Source organism: Gadus chalcogrammus, chromosome 16, assembly GCF_026213295.1.
Source record: "Gadus chalcogrammus isolate NIFS_2021 chromosome 16, NIFS_Gcha_1.0, whole genome shotgun sequence".
Lineage (NCBI taxonomy): Eukaryota > Metazoa > Chordata > Actinopteri > Gadiformes > Gadidae > Gadus > Gadus chalcogrammus.
In genome coordinates, this window is record NC_079427.1 from 22,869,207 (window position 1) to 22,890,113 (window position 20,907).

General features: G+C 43.1%; 1 protein-coding gene across 8 annotated transcripts in view; it reads left to right on the top strand.

The window, feature by feature from the left end:
* The window catches only part of usp32 (ubiquitin specific peptidase 32), a 43,268-nt gene that overhangs the window by 11,995 nt on the left and 10,366 nt on the right, over positions 1-20,907 (top strand). The window contains exons 6-27 of one of the 8 annotated variants that reach the window (XM_056611020.1): positions 1,733-1,864; positions 3,971-4,078; positions 4,748-4,863; positions 5,710-5,772; positions 7,278-7,361; positions 7,447-7,508; positions 8,262-8,364; positions 8,840-9,050; positions 9,160-9,338; positions 9,836-9,976; positions 11,291-11,462; positions 13,228-13,385; positions 14,113-14,194; positions 14,301-14,375; positions 14,574-14,712; positions 14,841-14,946; positions 15,627-15,800; positions 15,936-16,110; positions 16,409-16,560; positions 17,132-17,243; positions 19,694-19,893; positions 20,146-20,330. In XM_056611020.1, coding sequence (XP_056466995.1) covers positions 1,733-1,864; positions 3,971-4,078; positions 4,748-4,863; positions 5,710-5,772; positions 7,278-7,361; positions 7,447-7,508; positions 8,262-8,364; positions 8,840-9,050; positions 9,160-9,338; positions 9,836-9,976; positions 11,291-11,462; positions 13,228-13,385; positions 14,113-14,194; positions 14,301-14,375; positions 14,574-14,712; positions 14,841-14,946; positions 15,627-15,800; positions 15,936-16,110; positions 16,409-16,560; positions 17,132-17,243; positions 19,694-19,893; positions 20,146-20,330 — 2,929 coding nt within the window. The remainder of the gene's footprint in view (positions 1-1,732; positions 1,865-3,970; positions 4,079-4,747; positions 4,864-5,709; positions 5,773-7,277; positions 7,362-7,446; positions 7,509-8,261; positions 8,365-8,839; positions 9,051-9,159; positions 9,339-9,835; positions 9,977-11,290; positions 11,463-13,227; positions 13,386-14,112; positions 14,195-14,300; positions 14,376-14,573; positions 14,713-14,840; positions 14,947-15,626; positions 15,801-15,935; positions 16,111-16,408; positions 16,561-17,131; positions 17,244-19,693; positions 19,894-20,145; positions 20,331-20,907) is intronic. The other 7 variants (XM_056611021.1, XM_056611025.1, XM_056611022.1 and 4 more) reach the window with 7 other exon arrangements.

The window sequence follows — 20,907 nt, forward strand, 5'->3', positions numbered from 1 at the left end:
GTTGCCAAATCACTATTGCTTGCTGTCGCATTCGAAATATCCAGCTTTAACCAATTGTTTGGCTGGTAGCATCAAGTAAAATGTCAAAGAACACCAATCAAAACATTTGTGTCACATTAAGCAAAACTATTTGGTGTAATTTTATACAGCCATTTAGTAGTTGCTATAGTCCAGATAGGTCAATGTTTTGGCATCTAATGTATGCTAGATTCTCTTTTTTATCTGTAAGAATGAGTTTGGCTGATGAGTTGACTAATCAAGCCCTTGGCCAAAGATGTTCTCACAATTCTGCATCTTACTTCATGACCAGCTTTCTGTACCTCCGAATGATTTACCAAATTATTTAACCTTTTGTTATTTTATCTCAGGATACACACACGCATACATACACAACAGTTTGGTCAAAGAGTCAAACCCTTCTTTTTTTTAATAGGTAATATGTTAGTAAACTATCTTCTATTATATCTATTCCATTTCATCCCTGTTACTAAAATAACACTGACTAGAAAAGAAGGTAAAATCTTTGGACTCAAAACACTTTAGGAGTGTCCCACACGGCTGCTAACACAGGTGGTGTTCTTTCGTGACGTCTGAGTGCCTCGTAAAAGCACTCAAACGTCATGAAAGGAACGTCACCTGATACATTTTGCATAGGCTAATCCTGCAGAAAGCAGGATTTTAGTGTTGATAGTCAAGTACTAGGTGGGACCGTACAATTTACCTTATCGCTCAATGACGAGTACGCTACTAGATAGCTAGCTAAGCAAAGTCGTACAAAACAACACAAAGTTGCCGTGAGCCGTTACCATGGGGATAACAATTCAGTCTCAATGAAACCACTCCCCTTGTCCTCCCCTGGCAAATAATTAAAACTGTAAGCCCAAAACAGGTTTTTCTATTTCCAGCTGAAACAGTGGGGTCACTGGCTCTTTAATCTTGACAAAGCTATCTTTGCATTTAGCAAAAGGGTCGAAACCAGGGTCCCTTTTATGCGAACATCGTTTGGCATTTGATTCATGTGTCTGTTGTTTGGCTTAGCGCCATAGGCTCACTGTGCTGTCTGCATAATCTCATCAGCTAAAGCTGTGGATTTAGCCCGTAGAAAGGGGAAAGGAGAAAGGAGGATGACCGGTTCATAGGCCATGGCAGATCCTTCAAATGCTATATAAGCTTTAGCTCTGGCACATGGTTCTAAGTCGACTCATTGACTCAGCCAAATGTATAGTAGCCTAGCCAGCATTAATTAAGCTGCACACAAGGGTAACCACGCTATTGACCAGATAACATGTTTGCACTGTAGGAATATCACACAACTTGTGTAATATTAACTAGAACTGTACATATACCAGCAAATGTATTTTATAACCATACCGATTTTCAATCCCTTACATCTTTTTAGATAAAGTGAAGTCCCAGTTTTGACACACGAGAATGTTAGCTCGGACCAATAATGGAACACCTTTCCACCCCATTAGCACTGTTGGACAGGCTCAATGAAAATCAAGAATGATGTCATGTTAACAACTTTTGCATTGATACATGATAACTGACACATCAGCTGTGCAACCCCTTAACCTTGTTCAGTGTGTCAAATTTCATTTTCCAGTTTGCGTTTAGATTTAATTTGCCAGTCGGTGGAGGAGCGACAAGCCCATCTGAACTGATCCATAAACCTGTCCATCGTCATGACCACCACCACTATGTTTGCCCTTGTTTCTTTCACCTCTTGCAGTTGAGGAGTCTGATATCATCGACTTGGAGAAACGCTACTGGCTGCTCAAAGCACAGTCTAGAACCGGACGTTTTGACTTGGAAACCTTCGTCCCGCTAGTCTCCCCACCTATCCACGGCTCGCTGAGTGAAGGTAACGACGAAGGATTCAGCTGTGTGACCATTTGTGATAGTTTTTTACGGTTGCTGAAATCTTGAACAGGATGTATGCAAAAACACACTGGCAGAGCTTAACATTAGGGGCCCTATCTTGCATCCGGCGCAAGTGACTTAGTCACTGGCGCATGTGTCGTTGCTAGTTTACAACTGGCGCAGAGCGTTCTTTTCCCACCAGCGCCACTCGCCGGTAAATTAGGGATTGATCATGCGCCCCAAGGGGCGGTTCGGCGGAAGGAGGAGGCGTGTTCTGGCGCAAACTGTATTTTGCCGTCTCTGAATACCATTGCGCTACTGACCAGGAAATACCTGGTTTAAAGTCAGTGGCGCGTTGTTCAGATGCTATTTTAAGGGCGCATGCATACATGCGCATGCGATGCATACGGATTGCTTGTGCACCTCGCGCATACACTTTGCTTCTCTCATCTACCTAGCCGCACATTCTTGGTAAATTATTTGTGAAAGAACAGCTGATGCAGCGGTAATAAGTTGTACTTTTAAATCAATGCATCTGCAAACACCGTACAGCAAACACATATTTTCTTGACACAGACATCGTGTAGGCCTACATGCCCATAACTTTTAGGATTGATGAGTAGGCCTATTTGATCGTGAAAAACATTGTTTTACCGCGAGTGAGTGTTAAAAAGAATGAATGAATGCGGGCGCGCGTGTGTGCTCTGTTTAAACATGAACTAAACACTCTCATCATCATCTCATCTTCGTTCGCTTATCCGGGGTCGGGTCGCGGGGGGAGCAGCTCAAGCAGGGGGCCCCAGACTTCCCTTTCCCGGGCCACATTGACCAGCTCTGACGGGGGGATCCCGAGGCGTTCCCAGGCCAGTGTTGAGATATAATCTCTCCACCTAGTCCTGGGTCTTCCCCGAGGTCTCCTCCCCACTGGACGTGCCTGAAACACCTCCCAAGGGAGGCGCCCAGTGGGCATCGTTACCAGATGCCCGAACCACCTCAGCTTACTCCTTTCTAAGTAAAGGAGCAGCGGCTCTAATCCGAGTTCCTCACGGATGGCTGAGCTTCTCACCCTATCCCTAAGGGAGACGCCAGCCACCCTTCTGAGAAAACTCATCTTGGCCGCTTGTACCCGCGATCTCGTCCTTCGGTCATCACCCAACCCTCATGACCATAGGTGAGGATAGGAACGAAGATCGACCGGTAGATCGAGAGCTTTGCCTTGCGGCTCAGCTCTCTTTTCGTAACAACGGTGCGGTAAAGCGAACGCAATACCGCCCCCGCTGCTCCGATTCTCCGGCCAATCTCACGCTCCATAGTTCCCTCACTCGCGAACAAGACCCCGAGATACTTGAACTCCTTCACTTGGGCAAACTAAACACGTAACGCATAATACATTCAATGGCAATGTCTATTACCGCGGGGACACATGCATATTAGGATAGCATACAATACTGATAAGAAACAATGTTTATAATGTATTGCGTATATCATTAAATAGAACCACAGTTACCGCATATCATATGTTATAGCCTATCATACGTTTTCTTTGCCGAAATTTATTTGAGGACTCAGTATTTCTGAAGTTGTGGAAGAAACCCCCTTATTCCATGTGTGAATTAGGCCATATTATTTGGCCATAAACTAAGCCATTTGCAGTTTGAAATTCATGTGCATCTGTCTCATCGGAGACTGCAGACGCGCTGTCAAAATATCAACTCGTCCGATTCAAATGCGCTCGTGGCTCTTAAAGGGGATGGGAGCTGGCACTCTCATTGGTTTGTTGCACGTTACGCCCAAACCACACCTACGGGTAATTAGGCTGCTTCAGACCAACCCTTTTGACACTTGCGCCGCGGCGCAAGCATCATTTATCCGCCTGTAAAATAGCGATAGCGCCGTAGAACCGCCCACAAAGCTACTTGCGCTTTGCGCTTCCCACTTGCGTCTCAGACCGTTAAAATAGGGCCCTAGGTGTGTCACGCAATTGTGCTTTTGACATTATTGACATAACGATGTGACAGATATGTTGTAAAATTATATCAGACTTTCCCTTACGTGATCGACTCTGCAGTAACATCATCATTGTTTGGCTTGGCATGTTGTTTTGCAGGCCTGTTTCATGCTTTTGACGAGAACCGGGACAATCACATTGACTTTAAAGAGATCTCTTGTGGTCTATCTGCGTGCTGCAGGGGGCCCGTTGCTGAAAGACAGAAATGTAAGCTATGTTTTCTTTCAAACTGTCAGTCAGAGAGTCAAGTTTGTCTCTGCCTATTAATACAATTAAATATTGTGTTTTAGGTCTTAGTAATTTATTTGTGTATTTATTGTTCAATTGTGCTTCAATTGTTTTATTTGTCTGGCCTTTTTTCAAATAGTAGCTCTCTCTGTACATTGTTCGACAAATATGGTGACTTTAAAAACTGAAAGCAAATTGAACCAATTCAATAGAGGACAACAGGCTCTTGAGAGTTATCCAGTCATGAGAACGGTTATGGTAACCTGTTTCTCTTGCGCCACTCAAATACCATAAATATAGAGGGAGTTTCTGTAAGGCTGCTCTTTGAATACATAAAATACAATATAATACCCTACTCTTTTGAAGGACAGAAAGTTCCATCCCATTTTACTATACAGTAGGTGCATCCTTAAATTGTCCCCAGTGATAAAGTGTATTACCGAGTGGTAGACTGAGTCTAACGGATATAATTTCCATTGGTGCTTGAAATTACATAAAGATTCTTGGAAATGGCAACATATTGCAATTTCCCCTAATGCAATTGAATCTCGTGAGAGTCTAAATATTTGTGTTGACATATTGTATTGTCCAGTCCGTTGTCCTGCCCATGTCCATCTCTCCGTTGCTTACTTTCTGTCTCTCTGCTAGTCTGCTTCAAGGTGTTCGATGTGGACCGTGATGGTGTGCTGTGCCGCGATGAGCTCCATGAGATGGTGGTTGCACTGCTGGAGGTTTGGAAGGACAATCGCACAGACAACCTCCCTGTAAGTCCAATCCACAGAGTCTTGATGCCTCGCTTTGTACTGCAGTTTGTTTGTTCTATTTATTGCCTCACCCTTCTTGTTGGATCATTGAAAATGTTCCTACTTGCCTTTGATTGATATTCACATTGTTATAAGGTCAATAAAAATGTTGAATATGAGTAGTTGTTTACTACTTTATACAACATCAATCAAACAATATTTTCTCTACAGCACTGTTGATCCTGGCAAAAACATGAATAAGAATTATTTGGATCATGATTGAGGTCACAACTATACAGATACTATTTTAAATGAAATCTAACGGCTTCCGCTCATATGAGCACAAAACAGTTCTACTGAGTTCTACTATAATTATAGTTTTGTATAATTCTCGGGTATGTATGATTGAGGGAAAACCAGATCGTAATCGCAATCAAATGCGATTCATCAAGCAGCTCGAGAGCACAGTGAAGGGGATTTTGAAACTGAGTGCATTAATCAAGTTGATATCAAGAACAAAGTTCAGTTTTTATTATTTATTCAAGGACTTGACCAGAGAGCTCTTTGTACTTTTGCTTCTATGGCCTACCAGATTTCCTTGCAGTGAAGGTTAAAGTTGTGAATTGACTCTTGACTCTTAATAAAGCACAAACAATGTGATAGTGTGTCCAAAGTCAGGAAGCTCTTTTTTTCGTAGAATGTGTTTGGACTGTGTATGGTAGTGTATGTACAGTGTGATTTTCTGGCTGACTTTAAGGGATTTGCTTTGGGGTTTGAGGTTGGCTTGAGCCCTAGTACAATATTCTGGCACCTTTCTTTCCTACTAAATTGTAACTTTGCTTTAAATCTTTGTTTTGTGCTTTTCAGGAATTGCACAGTTCTGTGTCGGACATAGTGGAGGGCATTCTCACGATGCACGACAACACCAAAGTAAGGGGCAATTATTTTGTTGCAATCCAAAAATCTTTAAAAAAACTGATGCATCAAATCTTATCTCCATTCTCTGGGCATGATATCTTACTAATATAATAGCAGGTCTGTCGCACCAGTTACTCATGTGCTCCTGTGCCAAGCAGACCGCAGCTCACACACACACAGCACGTGCAAACACATACACCGCAAGCAAGAATAGACACCGCATACACACACCGCACACACACGCAGAAGCGCACAAACACAAACACACGCATGCGCACACACACCGTACGTCAAGACAAAGGCAGCGGCACACTCACTGAGCTAAGACGTTATGTAATTAAACATAACGGCTCCGCCATCGACACAAGGGCAGGTAAGAACACACGCGCACGTGCACACGCCGCCAACAAACTCACCCAGGTAACACGTTCTATCAATAGACTGTAGAAATTGTGATTAAAATAAGGGAAGAAACAATTTCTCACCTCGACAAGCAACAGCGTTAGTTCATTTTGTCATATAAAAACCGTTAAATTCAAACCTCGCACCGACCGGCATATCAACACAGAAGTCACGTGATCTTAAAGAGACAGTGTCCCTATAACACAGAACGTAAACATGTCAATGAAACAGTATGGTGAATTATGTCTATAGAGTCCACCACAAGACTTCACTTTGTTGCTCAAGTGTAATATTACTGTTTAAGTTGTTTTATTTTTCTGTGTGACTGTAGGCTGCTGCTGCCTGTCTTGGCCAGGACACTGGAAGAGATGTTTAATCTCAATGATGATTATTATTTTCAACTAACCAATAGTAGTTGAATTGCATTTTAAAATGTCAATGCACTTTTCAGCCCTGAATAACAGGAAAAGCTATTTAATAATTGATTTGCATGCATAGTATACTACACTTTCCATTAGACAATTACACCTGTTACCATAAATGGACTAATTTTATAAGGTAATCAAATCCTCAAACTAGCTGCTTTCAGACACTCGTGTGAGTCCTGATATTCTCCTGATGGGCCTTATGTGTGAACAACATATCTTGACATTTGTACCCTGAAAATCTCCTGAATAATACTACCCCTGAGGTAGTATTTTCTCTGTAGGAAATGTAAATTACCTTATATGTGAATGAGGAGTAGAAAGTCGGTATCTCTTACACCACTTCAGTGGGCGTGTTGTTGACGCTTCTATATGTCATTGAGTTGCCCCCTAAATGATAATCAGCCTGTGGCCTTTTGTTTGCTGTATGGTAAAAAATATTTAAATGTTGGCACTGGTTTTAAGAGTAATTGGTGGTCAACAAATGTTATACGTTGTAAAATTATAGCCAAAATGTTATTATATTATGCGCTCAGAAATTTGTTACGTTATCGACTGGGGTTTCCACATTATTGCTATGGGTTTAATTACAACTAGAGGTTGAGCGCGCGCAACGAACGTGCGAAAACTCTAATATAATAAAGGCATTCATTGTGTTGATGTGTTTATTTATTTTTTGCTCATTACCAGCAGGGCCACCTGACCCTAGAGGACTACCAAATCTGGAGTGTTAAGAGTTCCCTGGCCAATGAGTTCCTCAACTTGCTCTTCCAGGTCAGTACATATCACTGTGCAGATAGAGAAGGCTGGATAACCTTGCCATATTCTTGTTCTTAAAACTCTCCCTTCCTCTGCCTAGGTATGCCACATAGTCCTGGGTCTAAGACCTGCTACCCCTGAAGAGGAGGGCCAAATAATCAGGTTTTTATCATTTTTCTACGGTGTGCAACATTTCACTACCTGGCACAAAACGAATGTCTCCATAATAAGCCCAAAGGCAAAGTACCTAATTGTACTTACAAAAGGTAGCGTGACTATCGTAACTAAATTTAAGACTGAGCCATCACCTATTTTTAACAAAATAGACCTGAATCAGCAGACCTAAATAGTGTTTTTTGAAGTGCCTGACCTGACAGCGCACTGGTATCAAAGTCAAATTATTACACAGAATCACATAATTAATACCATTCATCTTTCACAAACATACATAAGTTAGAATTTTGTTTGAAATTAGTTAGTTACGACATGGTAGGCTAAATAGGCAGGCACAAGGAAAACTATTGGCAGACCAGGTAGGCCTGGGTATTCTAGTAATTATTGGGCCAACTTGGAATTCACCCTGCTTTGCTCTTGCGTGGTTCATTCAACCTGATAGCGGTTGTACTTGGGTTATGTTTGTGCATGCACTCACTTAAGACCAGAAGACAAGTGCTTATGGTTTTTCTATGCTCCCATTTACCCCGTTTGTACGTGTAATATGCGTTCAATTCTGCTTAGGCATCTTTTGACCTGCCCTATGTCTAAACACGCTGAGACAGTAGTTAGTCAGACAGTAGTTGTGCCCGTTGTGTGAAATGATGAGTTTGGAATATAGATCAAATCTAGATGAATCAACGGGTTGTTGAATAATTCTCTGGTGTAAACATGGCCTGTGGTTCTCTTTGTGTGACACAGGGGCTGGCTAGAGAGAGAAAGCCGACATGGACTGCAGGTGGGCCAGAACTGGTTCCTCATATCCATGCTGTGGTGGCAGCAGTGGAAGGACTATGTTAAATATGTAAGTGCTTCCAACAACAGTAGTCATTTGAGGATGCAGAGGAGTCATGTAGAAATGTTCTTCACATGGATCAAGCTGATTGGAAGGTTGACCTTTACCATAATATTTTTGACATCTCTAATATACATACAAAGTTTACTCTTTCTAGCAGTAAAGAACCCAAATTGTAATCTGGTGTAAGCAGTTATTTTCAAAGATTTTGTTGAGAAAAAATATTTGCTAGCTTAATGTAATGAGTTCAAACATGGTTACAGCTCTTGTGTATAAAATTAAATGGCTACTAATATCTGACCAAAGCAAATATAAATATTGATCTCACCATCACTTTCTTAGAATTAAGATAAGCATATACCTTTTAGTTACTATGCTCAGATTTTCACTGCACCAAACTCATATCCCTATCTGAAACGGGCAGTGCTGATACTGATTCATGACGACAATATTAAAACCTAACTTATCATTGCTCCAAATAAAGGGAAAACATCTCTGGTCTCTTGTCCAGGAGCAGAAGGGCATTGTGGTGGAGCAGCCCTCCATCCTGAGCTCCCTGCGGAGCCCCATGCCCACGGCCATGCTGGACCCTGTCTCTCTGGAGGGGGCGGGGGGGGCCCAGGGAACCCCGTTCAGTCCCTCTGAGGAGCGGTCTCCAGACGCCGTGTCCAGCGCGTCAGAGGCCACGGAGGCCGGTGAGAGAAACCCTCTCATTTGCTACCTAGTTACAATCGACGTTTTGCCGTCCGACTGCATAATGATCACACCTTACTCACGACAACACGGTTTGTTTGTTTGGACCAGCCCTCAGCCCCCAGACGGTTCCCTCGGCTACCGAGAGCTGTTTTGCTCGTCAGCACAACGTGTCCGACAACAACAACCAGTGTTTCTCCGGCCCAAATGGCTATCTCCCCTCCCAGCTGGTAGCCCAGAGGCCAGGGGCCATAGACAACCAGTCCCTGGTCAACACTGACGCCATGAAGGTAGGGATATGGCTTGCAGACCAGAGAGTTTCTGGGTGATGCCGTGCATGAATGTGGTGTAAATTACTATAGAGGGATCAATTAAAGTGATGGTATCAGAAGGTCCAAGAGGATTCCAGGACCAGCCTTTAATAATTCGGTAATGTTTGTTGAATTTTTCCAGTGTCACACACACACACAACGACTGGAAACAACTCATTACATTTTCAATCATTTGAAATGGCTTCCTTGATTTCTCCTACCAAACTGAGTGGTAAACGTATTCAAGTAGTAAAAGGAGCTGCTTCTGCAGAATCCAAAGGCTCAAAAACATTTGCGGACGATTATAATTGGCCCATCCCTTACAGAGTTGAGAGCGAGGGAAAAAGCATTAGGGCGCTCTCTATCTCTCGATCTGTTATTCAAGCAGGCGGACGTTGTCCGGCTGCATGCGGGCTCCCAACATGCGCGCCTCATCTCGTGTGTGTCTCCCCCCCCCCCCCCCCCCCGGCCCCCAGGCTCCCACCCTGACCATGGAGGGGGGGCGGCTCAGGAGCGCCCCACAGCTGCTGGCTACCAGGGACTTTGAGACGGTGCCGGAGCCGGTGTGGCGTGCGCTCTATCACTGGTACGGTGCCAACCTGAGCCTGCCGAGACCGGTGAGAACACACAAACACACACGCACACATGCTCTGTCTTGAAGCTACTCTTTTGGTTAGCAATTTTACTTGATGTTTTTTCTTTCCATGAGGTTGTGACTGAAGAAGGGAATAACTTTTTTTTCTTAATTTCTGTTTAATGAAGAGACACTGACAGTGATGCTATTTATTATTTGTCAACCACAGCAGCTTTGCCCTAATGCTATCTCATTTATAGTTAAAAGTACTATAGGTAATATTTGAGTTTAATTTCTTAGAAATAGCAGCTCGGCAGCTATTGGTGAGTGAAATGCAACGCTCAGTTCAGGTTGAATGCATGCCTGCCTCTGTATGAGACCCATTATGACGTTAGACTGCTCCTAGCTTATTTCTGGCCAATTATGGCATCTGTTCCATGATTTGCTCTGAGAATCCGTCTTGCCTGTCGATCAAATTCGCAGCCTTATCACAGCACCACCACAGGTGCGTGAGTGCATGAGCGAGAGTGCATCGTTTCTCAATGACGGAGTAACCTTGGGAGGGAGCAGAGTGCATGGGAACGTTTTCTGGGCTATATTTTCAAATCCCGCTCTTGTCTGCACTTTCTCCGACTCTCAGAGCTCACCAACAGCAGCTTTAAGGATAAAAGGGCTTCCACAGTTGTCAACTGCTAGCCTCGTGGGACCATCTTGATCTTGCGAGAACACGTGCTGTCACACTCTGCCGTTCCGGCAGCCCCCCGGGCCCGTTGAATGTCTCTACCAAAAATAAAAAAGGATCCGAGCAATCAGGGCTAGGGGGAGGAAGATCCAATCCATGATGAGGCTGCAGTCTGCCAAGTAAAAGACATGATGGTGCTCGCGGAAAGCGTAGCAAAGGAGCAATAAAACGTGTTTTATCTGAGGTAGACTGAATAACGATGGTTCAAGATGTACAGAAATTGGCTCACAGGGGAGAAGATGTTTATTTTCTTCATTTCCCATCGGATTTGGCTAAAATGAAGGGAGCAAGGGTGTCACTTATTATTTAATCTGAGTTTTTTTTGGAAAATTTAAGGCCATGCCCACGCCCACGAGTGGAAATCAATTACCGCCATGGGCAGATTGATATACGTTGCGATATCTGCAGATTCGGATGGTCTCACTTGGCTTTCAAGTACCCAGGTTTGCTGATTTGATAATTCTGTAGTACTGAACTGCGATAAAACATGGGTTGTATACAATCATGCCAGAATTATATTTATTTAGAAACATGGTTGGACTATACACACATAAGGCAAATTAACACGTGAAGTTCAATCCATTGATCAAGTCTCTACTTTCCCCCGCCCGGCAGGTGATTCAGCACAGCAAGATGGGCCAGGCAGAGCTGGAGCTCTTCCCCCGATATCTCCTCTTCCTGCGCCAGCAACCGGCCACCCGGTCTCCCCAGTCCAACATCTGGGTCAACATGGGTATGACCAGCCTGCGAATGTACCCTCAGCATTTAGGCCAACTGCTTCCTCGAGGTAATGTAAGCAGCAGCAAGACGAGCAAAGCCCCTCTCTGGCCACAAAACTATTATTCTTTACATACTGCCTTTCTAATTTGTCGAGTGGACTAATTGACTAGCAGGGTGATGCTTTGGACTCGCAAATGGAATCAAACCAATGGCCTCCCTGGCTGTTATCCTGAAAATTGTTTGCATCTGCCCCTTTCTGTCCTCGGAGAACTTGCTCTTCAAAAGTTGTTTTTACACACAGGCGTGTTTCAGAACAGATTCCGAACCCTGGAGACTTTCGGCCTCCAATCATAATATTTTGAGTTTATCCAATTCAATATTTTTTAATCTAATGTCATAATCTGATTTATTCCTGTTCTCAACAGGGGAACAACTAATACTGCTGTACAAATTGTGACACCATCATTATTAAGGCTACTTTACAATCGTCTCAATGTGGCCCATGCTAAATGGAGGTACTTTAATCTAATGGGTTCCCCAATACCAGTTTTATCACTGTGGAAAGCTTTCTGCCAACGGCTATCATTCATTCTGTAATAAACTAATTGAAACGGGAATGGATGCCTAGCTCTCGTATTCGGTGCATTATCCCCTGACGTCCATGTATTTTCCCTCTAACTGATCCCATCGACTGATCAAGAACAGATGATGACGAAGCATAAAGCAGTGTAGCGCTTAGGTAATTAGATTGGGGATGTGTAGCCAGAGCCCCATGTGACATCAGCACCAAGCATTATGAGCGCTCAGCTAAATCCAGTCAGCTCCTAGCTCCCTGGCCCAAGCACCGAAGCCCCAGACACATTTTAGTTGGGAGATAGTTTTCTATCACATGTGCTGACTGAGCCGAGGCCCCTCGTGTGTGTTTCTCTGTAAAGGGAAGGGTATTTGATAATTAGCACTGTATCAAAATAGATGACAGTATGCTCTCCAAAGTCATGCTTTACTAGTTAACTGCTGAAGAGGCACTACTGTCTGAACTATTGAAGAGCAAGCCTTCGGTGATAGAAAAATTAAAAGATTTGATTTGAAATCATATTGATCAAGTCTAGTTTTGATTCATTTCTAATTTTTTCTAACTTAATGTGGAGTGAATTGCTGTGTACAGTATTCACTCAGACTCAGTTCACTAAATGCACTAATGGATTCACTGATCAAAATCTCTTGATTTCTCCAAATGGCTGTCTCTTGCTGCTTGCTTATCACTAATCCTCAATCATGGAACACTATTAATATCACACAGTAGACCGATGCCAATGATTTGTTTCCTCTATGAGCATTGACATTCAAGATTATTGGTATGCTGAAAGTAGCCACATAAACATACACACAACACACCTGAATTGTACATAGTGTATCTCATACCCCTCTGGTGGGATCATCCATCAAGTGATATTTTGGTTACAATATGCACACTACACATCCATAACCACTCTAAATATACTAAAGGGTCCCAACTTAATCCTGCACAATGTAACTTCCAACTGAGGCGATGTACTCAATGTACTATGTTAGTTCGAACAAAGATCTACATTCCGTTCTCTTTGGCGGGAAAGTCGCCACCGACACCCAGTTCGTGACATTCATAGCTGCTAATTCAAGGGCTTAACTCAGTGGGCCATAGGCTCAATCACCACTGTGTTACCTCATTCGGCAACAACTTTTATTTAAATGAAAATCTTTGGAGATTCGAGATTGCACGTTAAGTAGATATGTTTGTACACACTTTCCTCAAGGCATGAAATAGTGAGTGTTAACCCTCCAGTTCACACCAGCAGGTAATGTGCCGTCACCCAATGCCCCCCTCAAGCGGGTGTTGGCCTACACGGGCTGCTTCAGCCGCATGGCCACCATCAAAGACATCCACCTCTACCTGTCCCAGAGGCTCAGAATCAAGGAGGAGGACATGAGGCTCTGGCTGTACAACAGCGAGGTTTGTTCCCATTGCTGTACTATGCTCTGTGTCCTCTGTCATGTTTTAATCTTTGCAGCAGTTGATGATTATCTTGTCAGATAATTCAGGGTGCATTAACACCGCCTGCCAAATTAACTCGAGAGGCTGAGAGGCTGATGCTACTCTGAACGTGACGTGGCTTAGTGATGGTGCATGTTCTTGTTGTAGCTCCTAGCCATGAACTCCCTACCCGTCTCCAGTCATTTATCCCTATCTGCAGGGTTCTTCTTGGACCTCATGACTGAGGTCCAAGAAGTGACCTCAGTCACAAACTGACTGAGGTCCTTTTGTGACCTCAGTCACAAAGGACCTCATGACTGAGGTCCTTTGTGTTGTTCACAAAGTTTTGCCGCATTTTATGAAATTTGCAACTCTTGCACGTCGGAATATCGATTATCGTTTACAGATGAGCTGGCTTTCCTTCAAAAAAGTGATAGGCAGAACTTTTCTTCTGCACTGGTCTTGTTTCGTAATAATCATATCAACCCGGCTTTTATCTAGTTTGAAGCAAGACAAATTCAAAAAGGAGGGGACACTATTTCCATCATAACGTTTTCATTACTAAACAAATTAAGAATGTTTCCCATGTATTTAGTTGTTGTTGGAATATAAAGTCAGTGAGTAGGAATACAAAGCGATAGTGTTGTTGTTCGCATGATTAAGTATGGTGAAGCTGATGCCCTCCTGGTCCGTCCTTTGTGTCCAGAACTATCTCACCCTCCTGGACGATGAAGACCACACACTGGAAGGTCTGAAGATCCAAGACGAGCAGCACTTGGTGATTGAGGGTTCGTCTTGAATACCTTTTCAACTGCAGCTCTGTATCTTTGTAATATCAATGAACTGAAGGTGTAAAGTTGCACATTAGGAACTTTGCCCATTTTCTCCTCTCAGTCAGGAACAAGGACATGAGCTGGCCAGAGGAAATGTCTTTTATTGCGAACAGCAGTAAGATGGACAGACATAAAGGTAAGCTGCAACGTTGTCGCCCTACCAAGGTCACTGTCTATTCATTATAGGTTATATACATCTTCACAGTTTGTTTACAATAGGAGACACTTTGGATTTTTGATCACCGTCCATCACCACGAAAGTTAATGCAAATGGTCAGTCCGAATGTAAATAAATAAATGTGTCCTTTCTACCCCAACCCTACTTATTCATCAGTACCTACGGAAAAGGGTGCCACTGGCCTCAGTAACCTTGGCAACACATGCTTCATGAACTCAAGTATCCAGTGTGTGAGCAACACCAAGCCCCTCACCGACTACTTCATCTCCGGGAGACACCTTTATGAGCTCAACAGGTGTGTGTATGTGTGTGAGTGGGCAGGACGACATGTGCATATGTTTACATGTCCTACCTGTTTCCATCACAAGCCATTGCAGTGACAAGGTGAAGCTGTACAGAACCCTCATTGTGCCGTTCTTCCAGAACCAATCCCATCGGGATGCGAGGACATATGGCCAAGTGTTACGGAGACCTGGCCATGGAGCTGTGGAGTGGGACCCAGAAGAACGTGGCTCCACTCAAACTCAGGGTGGGCATTCCACCCCTTTATAACAAAAAATGCATATTTGCAGGCATATGAGCCATGAGGAGTTGAGTTCATGCTGATAAGGATAAGACTAAATGGCAGTAGTCTAGATTGTCGGAAGCTGTTGGTCTTCTAGAAAACTGCAATGGCACAAAAGATCCAACAGAAATGTTGGATCAACCAGAATCATAATATTGTATCCCTATAGCACAATCATGTGTTGTAAACGGCCAACATTTGTTGACATTTTATTAGTTGGAAGACTAATAAAGTTTCATTGCTGTTGACTCTTTAAAGCATTATGAGTATGTTTCTTTCTTCGTAAATGAGTTCATAATCAGGCCAGTATTTACATAAGACTACGCCTACATTACACAGCAGTATGTGCAACTATTTTGCTTGACAAACTAGGCTGAGCTTTTGCATGACGATAAGACTGTACAGGGAAAGACTTGTTTGTGCCGGCCTTCCGCATTTGAAATCCATGGTGACAAAGCTAGCTTTAGTACAACAGGGTTTACAGCCCTTGAGGCTATATGTGGATGACTCGCATGTCAGGTGCAAGTCATAAGCAAGTAATTCAATTGTTGTTCTTACTGTGTCGTCACTGCCCAATTGTCAATTGCGTGTGTTTGTTCAATCCCTATTTTCCCCACATCCCCGGCCAAAAAAACAACTTCCAGTGGACTATAGCAAAGTATGCACCACGCTTCAACGGCTTCCAGCAGCAGGACTCCCAGGAACTGCTGGCCTTCCTGCTGGACGGCCTCCACGAGGACTTGAACCGTGTCCACGACAAGCCCTACGTGGAGCTGAAGGACAGCGACGGACGGCCCGACTGGGAGGTGGCCTCGGAGGTGTGAGACTGCCTGTTTCGGGCTTGTTTAGATGTTGTGGTCAACTGGCACTCATAGTGATATTCTTGCAGAAACCTAACTGAAAAATTGGAGAGCAGAGGGTCGTTTCTTAGTTGTTCTTTTGCTCTTGTTAAGGCATGGGAAAACCACCTGCGTAGGAATCGCTCCATCGTCGTGGACCTGTTTCACGGGCAGCTCAAGTCCCAGGTGAAGTGCAAGACGTGTGGCCACATCAGTGCCCGATTCGACCCCTTCAACTTCCTGTCCCTGCCGCTGCCCATGGACAGCTCGATGCACCTGGAGATCACTGGTGAGGAGTGGGAGACGCTTGGGGTCCAACCAATGTTATGTACCTCCCAATAAGTGACGACTATAGGCATCGTTTTACATTGACATACGTTATATTGGCATATTTATGGGCCAACAGTTTTCGATTATCTTATATAACATGGATATATTATGGAACTATACAAATTTAAATTAAAATATTAAAAGGTTATACATACATGTTATTTCACAATGAAATGTTTCAGCAGCCGAGGTTCATACATCCTCCTATAATGAGCAGCTTTTTGTAACCTGATGATCTTGTGCTGGTCCATATCTAGTCATCAAACTGGACGGTTCCACCCCTGTGCGCTTTGGATTGAGGCTAAATATGGATGAAAAGTACACAGGGCTCAAGAAGCAGCTGAGCGAACTGTGCACCCTGAAACCCGAACAGATCCTATTGGCTGAGGTCCACACTTCCAATATTAAGGTACACCCCCTGACTCTTCCGCTATACTAGGAAACAACCCAGTACAGTATATGCTGCAGTATGAGGATTTTGAAAACGGCTGCTACCTGTCTTTCGGGGAGAATACTGTACAAGTATTCAGGTCGCTACCACTGAACCTATGAACCCAAGCAGCACGGAGAATGTCTAACATGACGGGCTGAAATGCGTAGCAGGAATGCAATCATAACAATCAAGGGTTATGCCTCATTTCCCTTCCTCATGTCCTCCTAAACAGGACAGCTCTGTGACCTTTTTTTGGACTTATAGTATTAAGTATTATTAAATACGCAATACTTCCACAAAAAAGAAAGAAATATATATATACATACAGGGTTTATATTGGATACTTTGTACAGATAGAAGCTGTAAGCTGAATATAAAAAATTAACATGGTTTTGGGATCCCCTGGCACAAGGATCTGGGTGTGGTTTGGGTTACTATGGTATGCTGTTGCTACTGTTTAGCACATTACTATAATATGCAGTGGAAAAAACACTATTACAGACTGCATATGCTGATTTCTGTGTTGTTTTGTCTGGTTGTCTTGCAGAACTTTCCACAGGACAACCAGAAAGTGCGACTTTCAATCAACGGCTTTCTGTGCGCTTTTGAGATTCCGGTTCCTGGCTCTCCAACCTCCCTCACCACCCCTACACTCACAGGTGAGCATGTTTGTAGGTGTTGCTCAAGCAGCGGGATTGAAACAAAATGATACATTGACTGTATTAGTGGCTTGAATCAGATAAGTCATATGTCATTGTCACATTTGTTAAAAGTAACAAACTTTTCAACAAACAAAAATGTAACCCAGAGAAATGACCCAGGCCCTTCATAAGATGTCTCTTCAGTTTAGGGCATATTAGCCTACGGCCCCCTTGTACTAGAGACTAGGGCTGTCGGAATTTTCTGAGTCGATTCAGAATTTTCTGAGTCGAATCAGATCTGCCTTTTCAGTCCAGAGATTCGACTATTCGGTCTTTTGGAGGTTTAAAAAATGAGTTTTCTTTCTATTAACACTCTGTTTTTCTAGGCTATAGGCCTTTTATATATGCTTGCGCGTTGCGCTCATTACGTTCTCACCTGAACAGTTTTCTATCAAACTCGTCGGAATTGTAGCCAACTTATTCCTGTCGGGTTTTAATTAGGCTCCTGCCCATAATGCGGTCCGATAATGAACACTGGGCTCATGTATAGGCTAGTGCAGTGGTTTTCAAACTGTGGGGCGCGCCCCCCCTGGGGGGCGCCAGAGTTCTTCAGGGGGGGCGCGACGTGAGAAAGAAATAAACCCGAAAAAAAACCTGAAAGACGATGATTCAAATCATCGTCTTTCAGGGTCGTACTTCAACTGTAGAAGTAACATAACTAAATCAATTTTCAACCGTTTATCTTCGTGCAAACCATTTAACAAATCTACACACTTGTATCTTCAATAATATCGAAACAGAATTTCGATATCATTTAAAATGTCTTCAGAATCACAGTTTTAGTTTCATAATGCTTCGTTTTCAGCTGTTTTCATTGAAGACGTCAGCCCATTCTGATACACCTACTTCTAGACATCGTAACTCATTCCTTTTTCAACCGTTTACCAACGTTCAAACCATTAAACAAATCTACACACTTGTATATTCAATACTATCTAAACGGAATTTTGATAGCATTTATACTTTTTTCAGAATCACAGTTTTAGTTTCAAACCGGCGTCGTTTTCAGTTGCTTATAATAATTTAGGTCACCATAGCAACGCCGGTAAACAAACCCCGCCGAATAGTCGAATCTCTGGACTGAAAAGGCAGATCTGATTCGACTCAGAAAATTCAGAGTCGGGGACCCTGAATTAATCTGTAAACTGGCAGTTTACACAGATTAAGATGTTCAAATGTATTTAAAAAAGGTTAAGCTAAAACATGCTTAGATAAAGTTGTTAAATTGTGTTGTTTAAAAACGCAAAAAGATGTTGTAATGTTTCAGAAATATGTTTAAAAAATATGTTCCAAATGTTTTAAAATTATGATCGGAGATGTTTGAAATGTGTAAAATAATTAAAATAGCTTTCAAAACACAGGTATTTAGAAAAAAAAATTGGGGGGGGGGGCTCAGCTGAATTTTTTTCTCTGAGGGGGGGCTCACTCTCTCACACTTTGAAAACCCCTGGGCTAGTGGATAATCCACTATATGAGCCCCGTGTTCACGATCTGATTGCATTTATTGAGCCCGAAAGAATACACAGCGATGTGTCGCAACACTGACTCCTAGAGAAAATGTAGCAATAATGTAAGGGGAGACAGCCGCTTCCCTCTGCGAGATTCTCTCTAGCGAACAAAGTTACAATGAATCAATCGCCACATTGACATGGACAGTGTCTAAATAAAGCTTCTCTTTATTATTATCATTAGAGCTATGATGCAAATGGGGAATATGAAGCCTGCGGTGGCATCTGTACGCGCAGTTTGCAATTTATTTTAACAGTATTATAAAAAAATAAAGGAAGACGGCGGGAAACCCCACAGTCGTTTCAGATTCTCTGGGTCGACTGCATGATTCGATGATTCGAATCATCGAATCATCGACTTTCAGGGGACAGCCCTACCAGAGACCTACATTTAGTAATCACTAGTAGAGAAAATGGAAGGCCGGCTAACATCAAACAGGATATGTGAATACCAATCTTAATTAATTCCATTTTAAGGTATAATTGACAATGCTGTCATAATCATTGTCAACACCACATTCAAGAACGTATTCTTCTTTAACCTAGACTCGACTTCTGCCTTGGGTTCTGGTGCTTCTGTCCTAAACGGATGTAATACTACCTTACATCCATTCAGGATGTCTTGATACAACCATGAGATGGTTGCTCAGGGAAGTTAGGGGATTTGAAAGTATTATCAATGAAAAGATCCAATACCAAGAGCCATGTCATATTGATCGGAGATCGGATCGGATCGAGATGTATCTCGCTTACGGATATAATTACTAAACATTATTACTAATTACATTACAAATTTACCAATTCGAACCTTTTGCTAAATGCTAAATGTTCTGCCTTTTTTTAAGAAGAACAGCCCACAGCAATGATGTAGTATGTAATTGTGTGACCGTCTCTCTACAGAGGTAACGCCAGTAACCAATGGCTCAACAGCTAACGGGCATGTGGGCGGCAAGCCTGTCCTCATGGCCAACAGCAGGCCCACCACGCCGGTGCCCTGCAGTCCAGAGACTCCCCTGGCCAACGGGATTCCTAACGGGCACATCGCACTGCTGCAGGAGAGCCCCTTCATTGGCTACATCATCGCTATGCACAGGAAGATGGTGAGTGCAGGTTGTGTCCATTCTGTGGAGACCTCCACTGGGTAAAGTTAAAGCTAATAGCATAGAAAGATACTTAGATGGTTGTATGTTCTTTCAATGAGTGTGAATTGCGTAAGTTGCACGGTAGCTTTTGATTGATTTGTATGTTAAATATAGAACAATTACAATGATTTGTAGAGAATATTGTCCATAGCATTGGTGCATGGTGCAGCATAGCGTCCGTGTGGGTGAACCTTTTGTGTGCCCTTCTAGATGCGGACAGAGCTGTACTTCCTGTCGTCTCAGAAGAATCGGCCCAGTCTGTTCGGCATGCCACTGATTGTGCCGTGCACCGTTCACACCAGTAGGAAGGACCTGTATGACGCCGTGTGGATCCAGGTGTCCAGGCTAGCCAGCCCACTGCCCCCACAGGAGGCCAGCAACCATGCCCAGGACTGGTCAGCAGCCACACACAAATCAGCACCAAGCAACCATTACTGGAAAAATACTTAAGCAAATACAAATCTACTGCCATTTTGTGGGTGGTTTTTCGTCCAGCTCACTTTGAATAATACATTTTATGTAATAAAGGAATAAATCTAAACTGACCAAGGTTCAAGGTTCAAGGTTGCTTTAATCATACCCGTGGGTAAATTTGGTTTGCAGGGCAAGAAAAGGGTGTTCACACACTTAGCATACACAGTATAAAATAAAAAAAAGGACACAACAAAAATACAGAAGACAAGACAAACACGCAGACAAAAATCACAGAGGTGCTCAGTACATCAGAAAGTGCAACAAAGTTATGCACCACTAGTGGCGCTGCAACAATTTATTCGTATAGATAATGGCTGCAGGAACAAAACTGTTCCTGTAGCGGTTTGTTCTGCTTTTGGGAACTTTTAGCCTCTGTCTGGAAGGAAGCAGCTGAAATGCACTGTTTAAAGGGTGGGTGCTATCATTTACTCAAATTAAGGGCTACAATGTACTCGAAATTAAACACTCGTGATTGGTATAAATAATTCAGAAAGACAG